Raw genomic sequence first — 15,642 nt, forward strand, 5'->3', positions numbered from 1 at the left:
GGGGTTTAATGCCTCCGAGTCAAACGCTGCCCTTCAGCCTAAACTCCGCCCGCCCCTAAAACATACAGAGGGGGGTGCCCCGAAGATGATGTCACCTTCCTCCGCTCTCTGGAGGCGAGGTTCGACTCAGCAAAGCCAATCTTCTTCCCTCCTTCTCATCCCAAGCCCTGCCGGCTGATAAAGAAGCAATTTGCTTATCAGGAGGCAGTGTAGGGTAGTGGTACCTCCCTCTGCAACAGAAGTGGTTGAATTACACGGGAAAATTAGCAATGATCCCAAAGAAAGAGAAATGGAGAATGTTTTGAGAATTTTGCTAATGGGGGCGGGGGGCGGGGGGGAATGAAATAAATCCTTTTGGGAAAGAAGCGCATGGTGAAAAGCCCTGGTCTTTTGCCCGGGGAACAATCTGTTGCGTGAAGAGTTTGGACCCCTTGGAGCGGGGGAGAAGCCCCAAGCAATGCATGAGAAACAGCTGATGTCCCGTTTCCCTTCTTCTGGGTTATTGTAATTTAGTTCAAAACTTAAGGATCAAGATTAAGAAAACAAAATCTCGGGACCACCTCCAAAATTGGGTTGCGAGAGGGTGGTGAATTCAGCCATCCTAAGAGGCTTTCTGGAAATAAAATGGGGACTAAATGGAGAGTCCGTTTCCTTGTATTCTTAAAGAAGCTTTGCAGACTGCTCCTGCAGCGTCTCCTTCTGGCAGCAGTGGGTATTGAGCCTTGTCTGCCACCAGAGGCTGGAGGCCGAAATGCTGCCACTAGAGACTCTGTAGGAGAATCCTTAGGAGAAAATGCTTTTCTCCTCATGCAAGTTGGTTGTTTTGGTCTCACTAATAACCCTGAATGTTCAAGTATATCCTCACCAGGCAGGAGACTGGGTGTATGTCCAGACCTGGAATACAGAGCCGCTTCACCAGAAGCGAAAGGACTTTTGATGCCAGGGCTGTGAGATTTACAGCTCAAGACTCCCAAATTATGTGCTTAACGTTAGCTCTGGAGGCACGGAATTGTACTGGACAGTACAGTAAATGGAACTCCGCTGCAGATAAAGCTGCAATGGAACATTTCTGAAGTGAAAAGCATTCCATGGTTTATCTTTCTGCCCATTTCCAGAGCAATGTCCCTAGTATGGCAGCATGGCTGTTTGCTCCTGAATTAGTTAACCATGCTAGCAGGAGCTTGTACCTAGTGTCTATAATAGCAAGTATGGCTTTGAGTGCCAGAGGGGTAAGAGAACAAGAAAGAAAAGAGAGCCATGTCCTTTTCCCTGAGGACCACTCTAACATCACACACCTAGAACAAATACTACCTGACCCGTGGAAAAGAAATTTTGGCTTATGGACTGCAGTCTAAATTTGCAAAATAGAATGGAACAGAACGTGTAGATCCGACCAAAAGCCCATGTCACCTAAAACTGAAAAGGTCTCAAAAGGATGGTTGGCTACTCTAACTTTGGTTTGCCTACATGGTGCTAAGAATCCTCATCAGTATTGTTACGGCAGTGGATAATTTAAATAAGATAACTTTTGCCAAATAAGGCTTATTGGCGATTGTTGCTTTCTTGATGTCTTCTCAGTTTCTTTTTACAGGCTTTTTTTGTTGGTTTAATGAAAGGATCACCAAAACTTTCTGTGGCAGAGAAGACAAAAGAATACCAAGGGGATAGTTCCTCGGTCTGAAGCAGGTTCAAATGGGACTGAGTTTTCTCCTCCTAGAGGTGTTTCACGGAAAGATGAAGTGGTGACAGGACTGAAGAATTGCTCTTCTTCACCGCATTGAGTGTTTACATGTTTTTATCTTGCTACCTTTTAAGACATTTACGTGCATAGGTTTTAGATACATTTGTTGCAAGCAATATTTTAAAAGTTTTGTATCTTCTCTTTGGTTGCCACAGTGGGGAGAGACAATTCCTCCCTACATTTATCTTAGGCAAATTTTTAGACCTCTTCCTGTCTCCTGAGAGCAAAGCACAAAATTACTCCACCAAGGCAAGTAGGTGTAATAATGGTAGGTGGTGTGTAGAGCATGATTGTGCACAAGAAAGGTATGTGGAACTGTGGGTGGCCCCTGGAAGGAAGGAAGGGAGCTTCCTGGAAGTAGGAGGAAAAGGGGCTGACAGAGGAGCAGAGGTGGCAGCTGGAAAACTCTCTCCAGCTGTAGACCAAGAAGGCATAAGTGGTTAAGCTGACGGAAGACAAGAAGAAAGAAAGAGTTTGGGTTTGAGAACCACTGAAGCGTTAGGTAAAGTCAGGAAGGTATTTGGTCGGCAGCCTTGACTGAAATGAGATGCTGGGGAGGTTGGAGCCTCTTGAGTTTTGTTATATCTTTGATCCCCAGCCCTGAGACAATCCAGACTACTAGGACAATGAAGTCATTTCAGATGGCTTTATTGAGAAAGGTTGCTCTGCTGTCATTTTCTGAAAGGCACTGAAATGATCCCTCTCTGGGTGCCGGTTCCCTTCTCTGCCCCACACGACCCAGCTAGCAGTGGGGCGGCCAGAGAAGAATCAGCAACAACACCCCGGGCATCCGTGGGGCGCGAGGGGAAACTCTCCGGTCTCGGCAGCATAACTGTGGTGTGCTCCATGGCAGAGCAACAGAGAAGAGACGGGTACAACTGAAGTGCCAAAACTGAAGATATTTCATAAATAAAAGGGCACAAACAAGGGTGCAAAACAAAACATAAAGAGGCTGCTTCAGAAGATGCCAAAGTGAGGTCAACACAGGTAGACAGATATAGATATAGATATAGATATAGATATAGATAGATAGAGATAGAGATAGAGATAGAGATAGAGATAGAGATAGAGATAGAGATATAGAGATAGAGATATAGATTACATAGATATAGATAGCTATAGCGATAGCTATAGCTATAGATTCAGCTATAAGTAGAGATAGAGATAGAGATAAAGATAGAGATAGAGATATACATACATCTATATAGTCTTTCATGGCAAGTTCCAGAAGCCTTCTGGCCAATCACCGGCTGTTGATCTGCATGGCCACTCCCAGTCAGTCCCAGAGTCCTTTACTCTTCATGATATGCTCACCATAAATTCTCTGGGTGTCATCCGTTGTGGCTTCTCTTCTCCCGAGTCTTCGTGTTGGTCGTTGATTGTCTGATGTGTGGCCACTGCATGGCCCATCCCCTCCAGGACAAGCTCCCACAACTGCCCCCTTTTGGTTTTATTTAAAATGAAAGGTCTAACAATCGTAGTAAAAATAATAACCTTGTTCTAACTAAAAACAACACAATACTTGATAGACATTAACTAAACTTGAGAATTAAAGAAACAGGCGGGTTGATATTGCGGAGCATAACTAAACAATAAGTAAATCCAATTTTCATTTCCCCTCACTTCTGAGGGCCCGAGTCCCAGGCAGCTCTCCGTCACTTCATTCCCCCTCACTTACCCACAAAACAAAAGAGAACAGAAAATCAAAAGGACTTGTGGTGGCACCCTCCCCTGGTGCCCTTCACCAACCACACAAATCAAAAGGAGAGGTTTTGTGGGGGACTAGCCTGTGGGGGACCTTACGGCGGGGCTGGGCACGGGTCTCCTGTGGGGGCAACAGAGCCCTTCCTCAGGCTGTACGGAGGGTGCCGGCTCTCCTGCCTAAATAAATAAAATAACTGGGTCGGCTGGCTTCTGGGGGTCGCCTACGTCCGTAATCTCTGAAACATGAATTACAACAAAAATCGGGGACTGCTAATACAATAGGAAAGCGGGAGCAGGGTTGGGGGCTGTCGCAAAGTGGGTTAGGGTAGAATCCGGGGAGGCATGGCCGCTACCGTCCTGGCAAGGGCACAGAAAAGGAGGGGAGATGGCAGATGGCTGGTGGCTGGCCTGTGCTCTTGAGCAGGTTCCATCTCCAGTCCTGTCCTTCTCAGGGATAGTGGGTTCAGGGAAGCGGGGGATGGAATACGAGAACTGGGAAAGGAAATCGGTTAAATATTGTGCAACTAAAATTTAAATTTAAGTGATCGTCAAATATACCCTCAATTACCACCAAACATCGCAAAGTAAATGATTTTCAATAACCCCTATATGATCACTGGATATCACTAATAAGGTATCAAACGTACATTGAGACAAAAAACAGGAGTCCGTGAGAAAGGTTAAAGTCTAGGGGACGTTCTTCCAGAGCATAGACCCAAGAAGTCCCCTAGCAGGCCCACAGGCCTCCGCAGTGGCTCACGCAGATCCAAACTGCACCAGTTTTCACTCCCTCATGTAGGCCTTAGTTCCCGTGGCAGAACTCGCCTTCCCACTGGACACTCACCTGTGCCTGAGCCTGTGGAGAAGCCAGGCTCCCTCCCCCTCTGCCCACAGCAACACAGACACTCCCAACCTTTCCCAAGAGCTGCAGCGCAACCACAGCCACAGCAGCAACCCCAGCAGTGACACCACTGCTCTGCTCCGTTTTGCCCCACTCTGCTCCTCTAGTCACAGCTGCAAGCCTGTCTCTCCACAACAGGTTGTGCCTGGCGGCAACAAAGCCACAAGACTTCTGCCCGCTTCCAATCCATGCCACAAACCCCATCTATGGCTCTTCCCACATTTAAGAAACACCTGACCATTCCGAAGCAAATTTAGACCTTAATGACAGGGTGAGAACAAAGGGAAGCTTCCAACACAGTGAAGGTTTTATTTATTATCCTATTTATTTCCACTATCAGTCTAAACAAACTACAAACTACGAGCTAGAAACTAGGAACTAGGAAGTAGAATAAACAACTATGGCCTCTTCCAGGGCTAGAATCTCCTCTCGGCCATAAACTGCTGCGTTGCCACGATCAGAGGCGTCAGGCTGGAGGTCGGCTCGGCGGAGGTTACAAACGGATGCTGCCCAAAGAGAAAAAGAAGAAATTAATTTCTACTTACCTCCCAGGCTGAAACAGGCTTTCTCTGGCAACAAGAAAGATACAGAAAGGAGGGCATTCTGTGCACCTCTGTCTCCACATCCAGGACCTTGCTACATGGGGCCAACATGGCTCCCAATCCCACAAATCCATTAATTCAGATGTCTTCAGCTGAAGGAGATTTGGTCTAGGTGACCTTGAAAGGCTCCTTCCAACCCATCCTAGGCCAGGATTCTCCTCTCTTTTCCTTTGAAAAGCCCCCCAGACTGGAGATTCTTAGGAGCGGGGCCCATCCGAGGCCTTGGACTTGAGCAGATGAGGAGCCCCTGGCAGTGGGTGGCTGGCGCATCCGGCAGCCGCTTTGCCTTTTACCTGCAGAAGTTCCTGGGCAGACCAGCGCCTGTCCTCGTCCGTCTCCAGGCAGCAGTGCAGAAAGTCTCGCAACCAAGCGGACTGTTGCCTGGGGTTCTGCAGCTTCGGGCTGCCCCTGGTGCTTATCAGCTGTTGAACCTAGAGCAGAAGGAAATGCCACGCTCTACCTGCCTCTTTCACACCCCAAACTGCTCACACAGACCCCACCGGACAAGCTCCGCTCTCCAGTGGCTCTTTACTCCCTGCCCGAGGGTGGCAGATACCTTTCCTGCCCCTACTAAAAGAACCCAAAGCCCGAGGCAGCCATAGCCAGTCCAATATGCAAAGGCTCTTGCCTTGGCCCCTGATTTCATTGGCTGATGGAATTAGGAGCAACTCCATCAGCAAAAGCACCCTTTGCTTCTCTGAGCACTGACACCAGCTCTACAGGCGATGCGGAAGACAGACTTTTATCTAACTCTACTATTTCCAAGGATTATTCCATCAAATGCAGCTCAGCACTGCTCACTGCTCCCTTAGGCAAAGCTTCCATCAAGCAAAAGGCATTGTGAGGTTTTGGTGCAGTTCGTGATCAAATGCCAAGGGGATAATCTGGACAAGAAGCACGAGAGACTATGCAGCCTGGAACCCGTCATTTTCAGCTGCTAGCAAGCTTCCCAAGCAGAAGAATGGGAGCAGATTTTGTCCGAGTGACAGCAGTATCTGAGAGTAGTTGCAGCGTACCGTGCGGGAGGTCATCATCAGGTAAGGAGGCGCTCCTTCCACCATCTCCATCCCCACAATGCCAAAGGACCAGATGTCCACTTTGGGGCCATAGGGCTTCCTGCTGAAAATTTCTGGCGCCATCCAGTAAGTTGTCCCAACAGCCGATCTCCGTTTGCTCTGCTCAGCGGTGAGCTGAGCAGAAAGGCCAAAGTCAGCTGAGGAGAAAAAAACCACTCTGATCAAGCCAGCGTGAATTAGGGAAGCCAACAAAAGAATTCCCCACGGTACCAATGTCCAAGAAGGCAGTGTGGAATCCCAGCTGCAAAGGGGCCCTGCTGCCATTCCTCAGGCCTGCAGCCGAGGAAATACGGAATTGGCCACTTAGCAAAAGCCCCCAGTTTCAGGCAGTGGCTTTTAGTCCCCTGAAGCTATTAGACTGCAACTGCCTTGCTTGGGAAGGATCACACACAAGCCAAAGGCACCCCCTACCCCTTCTTCCCAGCAACACCTCCCTGCGCCTTGTGGCTGTGCTCTGCGCTCACAGCAGGGCAGCCTGCACTGCCACGGGCATCAGGGAACCGGCAGTCACCCAAAGGCAGCCCCACACCGCAGCCCGCCACGGCTGAGCCTGGCCAACAACACCCACCCAACTTGACAGATCCGTCCAAGCCCAGGAGAATGTTGTGGCTTTTGACGTCTCGGTGGATCACTTGCTTGGAGTGAAGGAAATCCAGGCCTTGCAGGCACTGAGAGAGGAAAAAGCAACACGAGCCTAAGTGGATTTCGTCCCACAAGCAGGGAAGTGGCACATCTGCAAGGCTGACTTCCTGGGGGATGGTGAGCCATGGCAAGACAGGCTGCTGGCAAAGGCAGCAGAGCCTGCTGCTCCAACACGAGGACAGCAGTGCTTTTCTAAGTGCGGGTGTGTTTGCTTTTGAAAGAGAAAGGGCAATTGTTCCTCTGGCCAGTGTCCTGCAAACACAGACTCAAGGAGCACTGCTGCCGTGGCTGTACTCTCTCCAGCCAGACAACAGTGGCTGCTTTTGCCAACACCACGTTGGCTGCCAGGCTCTCCTTTCAGGCTGAGCTCTGTGAGAGTCCTGCGAGTATCTCTTTGTCTTTGCCACTTGCTTGACATGGTGCCAGCAGCACCTTTGCTCTTAGGAAGGAATGCGGAAGGAATGGGAAGGAACGCAGCGCACACAGGCTCCAGGCCAGTGTTTAGAGAGGCAAAGACAAACACCCTAGAAGAAGGGCAGGGACACTGGCAGGCACTTCCGATGCTCTTGCTACTGCCAGTTATAAGAGAAAGGCAGAAAGGAAGCTCGGAAGGTGAAATCTCTCCTCTCCTTATCACCCATTTGGAAGGACCATCCCGACCAAGCCGTGGGAAGCACAAGCACCATCCCTTACCTCCCGAGAGACAGCTGCTATCTCTCCTTCTGCCATACGAATCTCCCTAATGACATCGTGTAAAGAACCTCCGTCCATGTACTCCATCACCAGCCAGACTTCCTCGTCCACCAGGTAGCTGAAGGGAGGAAACAACAGCCTGGAGATGAATGCGTGCACTTCCTGATGGATTCTCCTTCCTGTGTCTCTCTCAGAAGAAGACAGGAGGAAGTCAATAATCATTGGCTATGCTCTCCAGGGCTTGAACTCAATCTACAGTGTTTTGTCAGCACATAAGACCCGTGGGAAAAAAAATCAAATGCCAAACCAAACAAAACAATGTGGAGAGAGGACAGGAACTTTGAGGCTGTTGGCTCAAGAAAGACAGGGCCAAGTCCGCTCTTTGAAAGCACACGTCAAACTAGGTATGCCAGCAAAGATTAATGCAGCCCCAATGCAATCTCCTCCCAAGACGCTGTCGATCACTCCAGAAACAGGAATTAACAGCTCCATCCTCTTTCAGCTCCATCCTCTGCCAGCGGTTGAACCGCTGCCTTGCAGGATGTGGATGACCTTTCATGGCAGAACAGCAGAACCACTCACCTGTCTAGAAAGGTCACAAGATTGGCGTTCTTATTGCCACGCATGACCTGGATTTCATTCAGGCACAGTTCACTGCTGCTCTCTTCCAGGAGACTAATTTTCTTTATGGCCACCTACAACGACATGGAAAACCGTGAACCAAAGTCTGTGGCGCAGGACCACAAGGGGAAGACGGAGACAGTGATTATGGGATGATGGAGCTGGGCTGGGCCAAACCGCCTTGTGGCTGGACATCAGACCGCTTGCTTGGGCACCTCCCAGGACAAAGAGCCAGATACCCTTTGCCTTGTAAACCTGGGAGAAACATGGTCTAAGCTCTCCACCGCAAAGCTCTAACAACACAGGCTGTGCCCACAGTCTTCCCCCAGGGCCTTACTTTATCATCCCCATTTTCATTCACACACCCCTTGCAAGCAGGAAGCCATTTTGTGCCGGTAAGAATGGAGCAAAACTGCTGGGAAACCTTTGGCACTTCTGGGGGGCTTGATCATTACTCCAGCAACCACTGGCATTCTCCATTGCACAAGAACAAAGCAAACCCTTGCAGACATGACAGATAAAATGCCGTCCTAAAACAGCACTGCAGAAGCTGTGGCGCTGCTTGACGCTTACCTCTTCTCCTGTGGCAGTCTCCACTGCCATGCACACCGTGCCAAAACCCCTAGAAACAAAAGAGCAGCAGAGAAAGAAGAAGTCCTTTAGTCCCTGCAAGTGCAGGACACCGCGGTCCAACCGCGGAAAAAAAGTCCCGGGGCAAACAGTAAATGGAACACGACAGATTCTCGTCTGGGTCTTTTCTCCCTTTTCTCTTTCTGTATCTGTGCATGTGTGGGATTTTTCCAGGCACATGCCGGTTCGGCCTTCTCACACCTCTCCTTGGAGTCTATCTGCCAAATTCAAGCACCACCACTGAGGCCTTCTGAGAAGTCTGAAGCCATGTAAGAGCCATTGGAGGAAAGCCTCCAGACACAGATCCTTTCTCCAGCTTCCAAGGAAAATAGTGTCCAGCCACAGCCTGCAGCCACAGCCGGAGCAGGCAAAGGCTTCCACTGTTGCGCACACAAATGGAGAAGTACTCAAAATAGAGGATCCTTAGACGGCTGTGTTCTGGGTCCAGAGCCATTGGCAGCTGCTTCTCTTTGGTGCACCAGACACAGGAAGGGCTCTACTTTTCTGGCCACTTCAGCTATAAATGCTGACCAGTACTTAGAGATCATCAGGCATCATCTTAACGCAGTGTCTGAACAGCTTTGGAGCTTGCCTGCTGTCACTCTGGGGAGGTGTGACACCAGCAAAATGCACCGCCCCCCGCTGTGAAGAAGGAGCTGTGGCTGCACTCACCCTTTGCCAATCGTTTCCAGTTCTGTGTACTTAGCCTCAGGATCTCCCTCGCTCACCAGCATCTCTGTAAAAATCCCAAGGAAAGATGTTCACTTCAGAAGAGGTCCCACCCTGCAGCAGATCAGAAAGACAGCCCCACTGTCTGGGACACTCTGCCCTTTCAACTCAGTCAGCTGGGAAACACCACCACCACCACCACCACCACCACCACCACCACCTCAAAAACAACAGCAGCAAGAGAAGCAGCCCTGCAGCACAGATGGCCTGCCCAAAACTAGAAGTCTACACTAAAATCTAAGCACATCGAGAAACAGTCAGAGGAGACAGGGATCAGAAAACTGCAACCAGGAGAAGTGATTGTTGTCTACAAACATTAAGGGCAGCAGGAAAAACAAAACCTTTCTGTTCTTGGCCATGAACACTCTGTGACATTCAACAAAAGCTTTCATCCTTGCAAACATCCAAGGCATCTTGGGTTCTGGAATCAATTCTTATCAACAGCTGCCCTTTCCAGAACAGGAAGAATATTGCAAAGTGCTTCCAGCAGAGCCGAGATCTCCAGCTTTAAGCAGGACTTTGCCTAAACAATGCCCCTCTGCCTTTCAAGAGCAGCAGCTTATGTTATACCCTACTGTGATGGGCCTCAGGAATGAGGTCCCTCAGCCTTTAGGCCAGGCTAAGTTCTGAAGATGACCTTGGCTGTGCCCCACAGGAGCTGGGCCCCACAGGAGCTCCTTGAGGCCTACTCATTCACTAGGTCACAGCCTCCTGCTCAGCCAGAAACAACCTCTGTTTTCTTTTTGGCATAGAGGGAAGCTCAGGCAAAGCCAAACCAGGCCCAGCTGCCCTCAGAGGCAGGAGCAACACCCCAGGGACCCCTCACCACCTCAAAGCACAACAGCAGGTCCTGTGTGGAGGCCACAGGACCTGGCACTCAGCTGAGGAGGAACAGGAGGTGGGACAGCTCTTGCTGACACGCGCACACACAAGGCACTGCTCCGGCGGACAAGGATCACAAAGCACATACTCAGCATGGCCAGGCACTTGTCCTCTGTCCTCTCTCCCAGCTGCTCTCTGCTGCCAGAGGAACCAGTCGTGCTCCAGCTGCTGCCAGAGGAACTAGTCGTGCTCCAGGTGCACGAGCTGCTCAGGCTTGTGTTTCCAGCTTGGGGACTGGAGGCTTCTTCAGGGCCTTCAGCTGCAACTCGTGCAGGTACCAGGACACAGGAGGTGGAGCTCTGGGACAAGAAATTCATTTGGGTCACAAACATGCCTGCACGTCGGAGGTGCCCCTCCGATCCCATTTCAAATGCAAGCTCCTAGGAAGACGCTGCTGGCCACACCCAGGGCTCTTCACCTCTCAGCTTTCGCAGCCCACTTCTCCAGCTCAAGGCGCAAAATCCAAAGGCTGCTTTTACATGACGGACAAAATGACACCAAAGACACTGCTAGCCAAAACAGGCACTTACTGACGTGGGCTGCTCAGGCCGCAGGCTGACAGCAGGGGCAGGTTCATTGGCAGCGGATTCCTCCTCTTCAGCCTCTTCCTCGGGTGCAGAGGCAGCCAGAGCAGGTGCTGACGCTGCCCCTGTGCTCTGTGGGCAGACAGCAGCATGAGGGTCAGGAAAGAACCTGTCATTCAGAACCTTCGGTATATTCAGCTACAGGCCCCGCTGCAACTCAGCTGTTCCTTTAGCTACTGACTGACTTTAGCTGTTCTGTGGGGAGGGCCTGGTCCCTCCTGGGGACAGTGTCTCCTCATATCCTGCAAGGCTGTGAACTGCATCTTTGCACTGCTCTCTTCACTGGGGACAAGGAGCCTGCACAGCCACTGGGCACAAAGGGCTTCACTTGTACCCCAGGAGCATCCCAAGACATCCTAATGCTACCTCTTGTCTCTGGCTAAGACAAATTCACAGCCCCTGTCAGAACAGTAGGAAAGCGATGCCTAAGCGTCCAAGTTCCACACCCCTTTTCCAGGCCTCACAGGCTGGGGGAAGTGCTCTGGAAGAGCTGGAAGGATTCCAGCCCTCAGCATCTTCAGCCAGGCACGGGAGGTGCTGTCTGACCAGAAACTTGCAGCTATGCTTTGTTCCAGCCACAGGACTACCCCGAGGTGCCACTTACTGATGCTGGATGCTCAGGCCCTGCAGTGGCAGCAGGTGCACTTTGGTGGGAATCTTCCTCCCCTTCGGCCTCTTCTTCAGGAAGACGTGCAGCCAGAGGAGGCTCAGAGGTTGGTTTTGGGCTCTGCAGACAGACAGCAGTGTGAGGGACTGGTAACCTTCTTTATATTCAGCTCTAGAGCCAGATGCACTAAGGAGAAATCATCTGCACAGAAATGGCATTCTAAGTTGTTCAAACTCAAGTAGAATGGGCCAGTTCGATGGGACTGCACTCTCTTCTACAGGAGAAATTCCATCATGGCTTAAAGCACCAAGCAACCCCACTTTCAGCTGCTTAAAAGCTCTGAAAAGGAACTGGAGGAAACAGCCTGGGATCCAACTCCTCCTGCAGCTGCTACTGCTGCTGCTGCTGCGGCTGCTTCTGCGAAGAGCCTGCACTGTACTTCCATTCATCCAAGCAGGCTGGCGCTGGACTGCAACAGGCCCAGCTCACAGCTTGCTCCACAATTGTCAAATGCTACCAACGCCAAAGGCTCCTTTCCCACTCACCCAAGGACCGGATTCTCTCCAGGCACGGGTGACGTGACCTGCAACACACAAGGGAAAAAGAACCAGATGCTGTAAGAAAACTGCCTGTGCTGGGCAAGCCTACCAGAAAGTCTCCAACCCAAAGACAGATCATTCTGTTTTCACTACGTCACTCCAGCAGCAAGCCTTGTGTCACACAGCAAGCAAGACAACAGCACAAACCACTGCCTCGTGTCTACCTTCTGTCCTCTTTGGCCACTCAACCCATAGAAACTTGAGACTGAGAAAGTCCGAGTGGTTCTGTACTAGGCATTAGAGCTTCTGCCCCACCCCATCCAGCAGGAGCTACAGCTCCTCTCTTTCCTGTACTTCAGTTTTCTGAAGAGATTGCATGCAGCAATTGCCATGGGCTTACTGAAAGCCTTTCCCCAAAATAGCTTTGCCCAAGTCCCCCTTAACCATGGTGGCAGTTCTGTGGTGACACAGCACAGGAACAGCTCCTGGGTTCAGCAGCACACAAGAACTCCTCTGAAATGTCTATCTCAGAGGCCTTTTCCAAGCTGAGTCTGTGGTTTCATCACAGAACAAATGGCTCTTCTAGCACGCAGGAAGTGTCAAGTTCCACAGGCACGTCCTGGGATGAGGGAATGCAGACAAGAAGACTTGAACTGAGGGACTTTCCCTCAGTCCTGGAGAGCAGCGCACAGCTTTCACAAGGACTCCTGTCAAGCTCTCCCAGTCTTCCTATCTTGGAAGTTGTCTTGCTTGAGCCAGCAAACTGGGGAGATTCCAGACTCCATTGCCACAGGCTATGCCACGGGAGGAGCGGAACCCCTGCAGGCTACATTACAAATGCTGCCCCGCGCCCCACTGGCTAGAGACACCCCCTTCTTAGCTGCAGCTGTTGACAGCAGCTTTACCCAACTAAAGGCCTCTTGGTGGCATTTTGGTTTCCATATGCCGCACTGAACAAAACAGTCCACTTACGTGCCAGGTGGGTGAAAAAGTACCCAGAATAAGCCAAGGAGAAAGCCGTGCAAACTGCAGCACACACCCTCTCCATGGCTCGAGCAGTGCTGCTCAAGTCTGCACCAGACAACGCCTGTGGGGAAGAAACAAAAATACTCAAGAGTCCTGCTGGCAGAGACCTCGGCGATCAGCAGGTTCCGCCTGCAGCGAGCGTGCCACAGAGCTGCTCTGCGCACTGAGCCCTTCCGGGCCTCGGCACAGCAACTTTGCCTTGACAACGCTGGGATGCGGCCGCTGACATCACAATAGCAGCCACCCTAGGCTGGTTTGTGAATTCATGCATAGAACCAGGCCTTCTCTACAGCTCAGGCCAAAAAAAGCCTGCAAAGCTCTCCTCTGCTACAAAGCAACACAAAAAGCCCTCCTAGTCCAGAACCTGCTGCTCAAGGCATCTAAGAGTAACTCCAAGAACACACTAAGCCCCTGTAGCCCACACCGAGAAGCTGAGCACTGAGAAGGGACCAGGAGGTGAGGAACCACGCTAGTGGTCTTTGGCCACCAATGCTTCTGGCCAATAATGTTCCACCTGGACCTTCCTCAGCTCTTGAAAGCAGCAAACAAGGAGAAGCACTGCTTTAATTGCATTTAGAGCTTTCTCCTAGCTACAGAGACGAGGTCATGGATCTTTCAGCACTATTTCTTCCAAACATTGTACATCATAGCCATAGTAGGATTTCAGCAGGGAAATGCCATGACCGGAAATGCAAGGGGGATCCTTCTGTCTGGCTCCCTCTAGCACAGAGGCCTTGGCACCAAAGCACCACCACCGTTTCCCCCCCCCAGCCCCAGCCCCCCCAGTTTTGTCCTTCCACAGTATTTCTTAGGACACGGGGCTGAGATGGGTGGCACAGAAGTGACAGCTCTGACACATGGCTGAAACCATCAGGGCCAGGGTGGCATCTGGGACTGTATTTCCGCTCCAGCAGAACAAGGCAACCCAGAGTGGTGACACTGATACCAAGTGAGTTCAGCCAAGCCAAAAGGGAGCCCAGCCAAGCCAAACGGAGCCCAGCAGGGTGGGAGGAAGAGGCAGTGAAGCGGCAGAGCTGATTCCCATGCACACGCCCAGCATGGCGGACTGATGGTAGCGGCAGTACCAAACAGAGCTCTGCAGGGAGAGACACCCGTCACCATCGCCGCTGCCACCATCACTGCTGCAGAGAGGGAGCAGGAAACTGCCACTGCAGGTCCACAGCTGCTCCAGGCAGCACCAGCAGCCCCCATCTACCATCAGAATCATTCTGTAAGCCCTCGCCATCTTGTCTTTGTTCCAGGCGCCCCATGTGACACTTCACCTTTGTCGCTTAAGCCATTACCTCTTTTGCACAATTTTCTTCTTCTTGTTGTATACTGCTTTTTTTTTTTTTTTTTTTTTTCCTTACTACATTGTAACTCTAACATTTTTTGCCTCTCATAGATCGGTTTTTCCGTTGTTCCCCTCCATTGTCGTGGAGAAGGGGAGAGAGGAGAGGCGTTACAAGGACTATCTCAGGATGAGGACACAGAAAGGAGGGAAGGTCTTAGAAAGAACAAACAAGCCTCATGCTGCCTCTTTTGGATAAAGATAATAAAAGTGCAGGTTTCTTAATATCCAGCCACAAATCTTTGGAGTCTTGACAGCCAAGAAGCACAGGAACCCGGAAACCTTGTGGTGAGAGGCTAGAGATTGCTGGCTCAAAACATTTCAGGTGCTTGTATGCGGGGAAAGGGGCAGACCAAGCCTTGCTCTGGTGAGGTGATGCCCTACTCTGCCCACCCCACACTGCCAGGCCTGTATCCCAGCCCAGCAGTGGCTGCTGATCCCTGGCACAGCAGAGGCAACGCTCCACACCTGTGTCTGGAACCCCTAACTCAGCTCCTAAAAGGCCGGGTGAGTGGGAGCCCCATGTTGGGGAAGGCCCCAGGAAAGCCAAAGGGTATTTAACTCCCGAGACATGGCAACCACATGTCTTGGCCCTACCTCCTCTTGGAATTCTATCAGCTGAACACCACTGGAACCAGGATTGGTAGCTATGTTGGTTCTTTTCTAGGTATTTTCTCTCCTTCTCTCTTCCCCTTTATTCTTCCAATTCCATCCTCTCAGATTTTTGAGTAACTTAAAATCTAACAGGCTTGGAGTTTGTGAAGTTGAATGGGCTAAGTTAATGCTTGATGGAATGTTTCATGTGGATTGAATCCCGCTCTAAATTTTTTGCCAAAGTTCTCTGATTTTCAGAAGTTGCCAGTGAAGATTATTTTTGTCATTCCGACCTCTTGAGAACGTCTTGTCAGTATTTCTCCTGCTTTTCTACGTCCGAGTACGTGAACAAGTTTAAGTCCTTTCAAAGTGTCCCATAGAGCAACGTTTTTGGGGCCTTACATTTTAACTGGCACAATGAGCAGGCTGTTCTTGAGGTGACATGGCCATTTTATACAGCAGTAACTGCTCATGACATAATAAAGGAGAAATAAATTTGCAGTCAAAGCTGCTATTTTCTGGCAGAAAAGTAATAGAATCCCACGCAGAAGCTGATCTCAACTGCTCTCCACTGGCAGACCTGCTAAAAGCTTATATATAAAGCTTGTCCAGCCCTAAAGAGAGATGGAGACTGAGAAAAGCCAGCACCATCCGCAGTTACTTGTGGAGAAAACATGAATTTTGGTAGAAGAAAAATTTAAAATCCCAGGAAAGGACCAT

At 50.4% G+C, this 15,642-nt stretch overlaps 1 protein-coding gene and 1 long non-coding RNA gene across 2 annotated transcripts; both read right to left on the reverse strand.

Annotated features, from left to right (window-relative positions):
• Nucleotides 1–4,703: 4,703 nt before the first annotated feature.
• LOC137466022 (uncharacterized) lies at nucleotides 4,704–6,453 on the reverse strand. The gene is made up of 3 exons (XR_010994949.1): nucleotides 5,965–6,453; nucleotides 5,242–5,379; nucleotides 4,704–4,852 (listed from the first exon to the last, which is right to left on the reverse strand). It is a non-coding gene; the product is annotated as an uncharacterized lncRNA (long non-coding RNA).
• A 4,243-nt stretch (nucleotides 6,454–10,696) lies between these two features.
• LOC137466023 (uncharacterized) lies at nucleotides 10,697–13,039 on the reverse strand. Its single transcript, XM_068177966.1, has 4 exons — nucleotides 12,924–13,039; nucleotides 11,958–11,995; nucleotides 11,410–11,532; nucleotides 10,697–10,877 (listed from the first exon to the last, which is right to left on the reverse strand). Exons 1-4 carry the CDS (start codon nucleotides 12,997–12,999, stop codon nucleotides 10,731–10,733), a joined length of 384 nt encoding a protein of 127 aa, XP_068034067.1. The 5' UTR covers nucleotides 13,000–13,039; the 3' UTR covers nucleotides 10,697–10,730.
• Nucleotides 13,040–15,642: the final 2,603 nt, after the last annotated feature.

Source organism: Anomalospiza imberbis, unplaced genomic scaffold (assembly GCF_031753505.1).
Source record: "Anomalospiza imberbis isolate Cuckoo-Finch-1a 21T00152 unplaced genomic scaffold, ASM3175350v1 scaffold_127, whole genome shotgun sequence".
Classification (NCBI taxonomy): Eukaryota; Metazoa; Chordata; class Aves; order Passeriformes; family Viduidae; genus Anomalospiza; species Anomalospiza imberbis.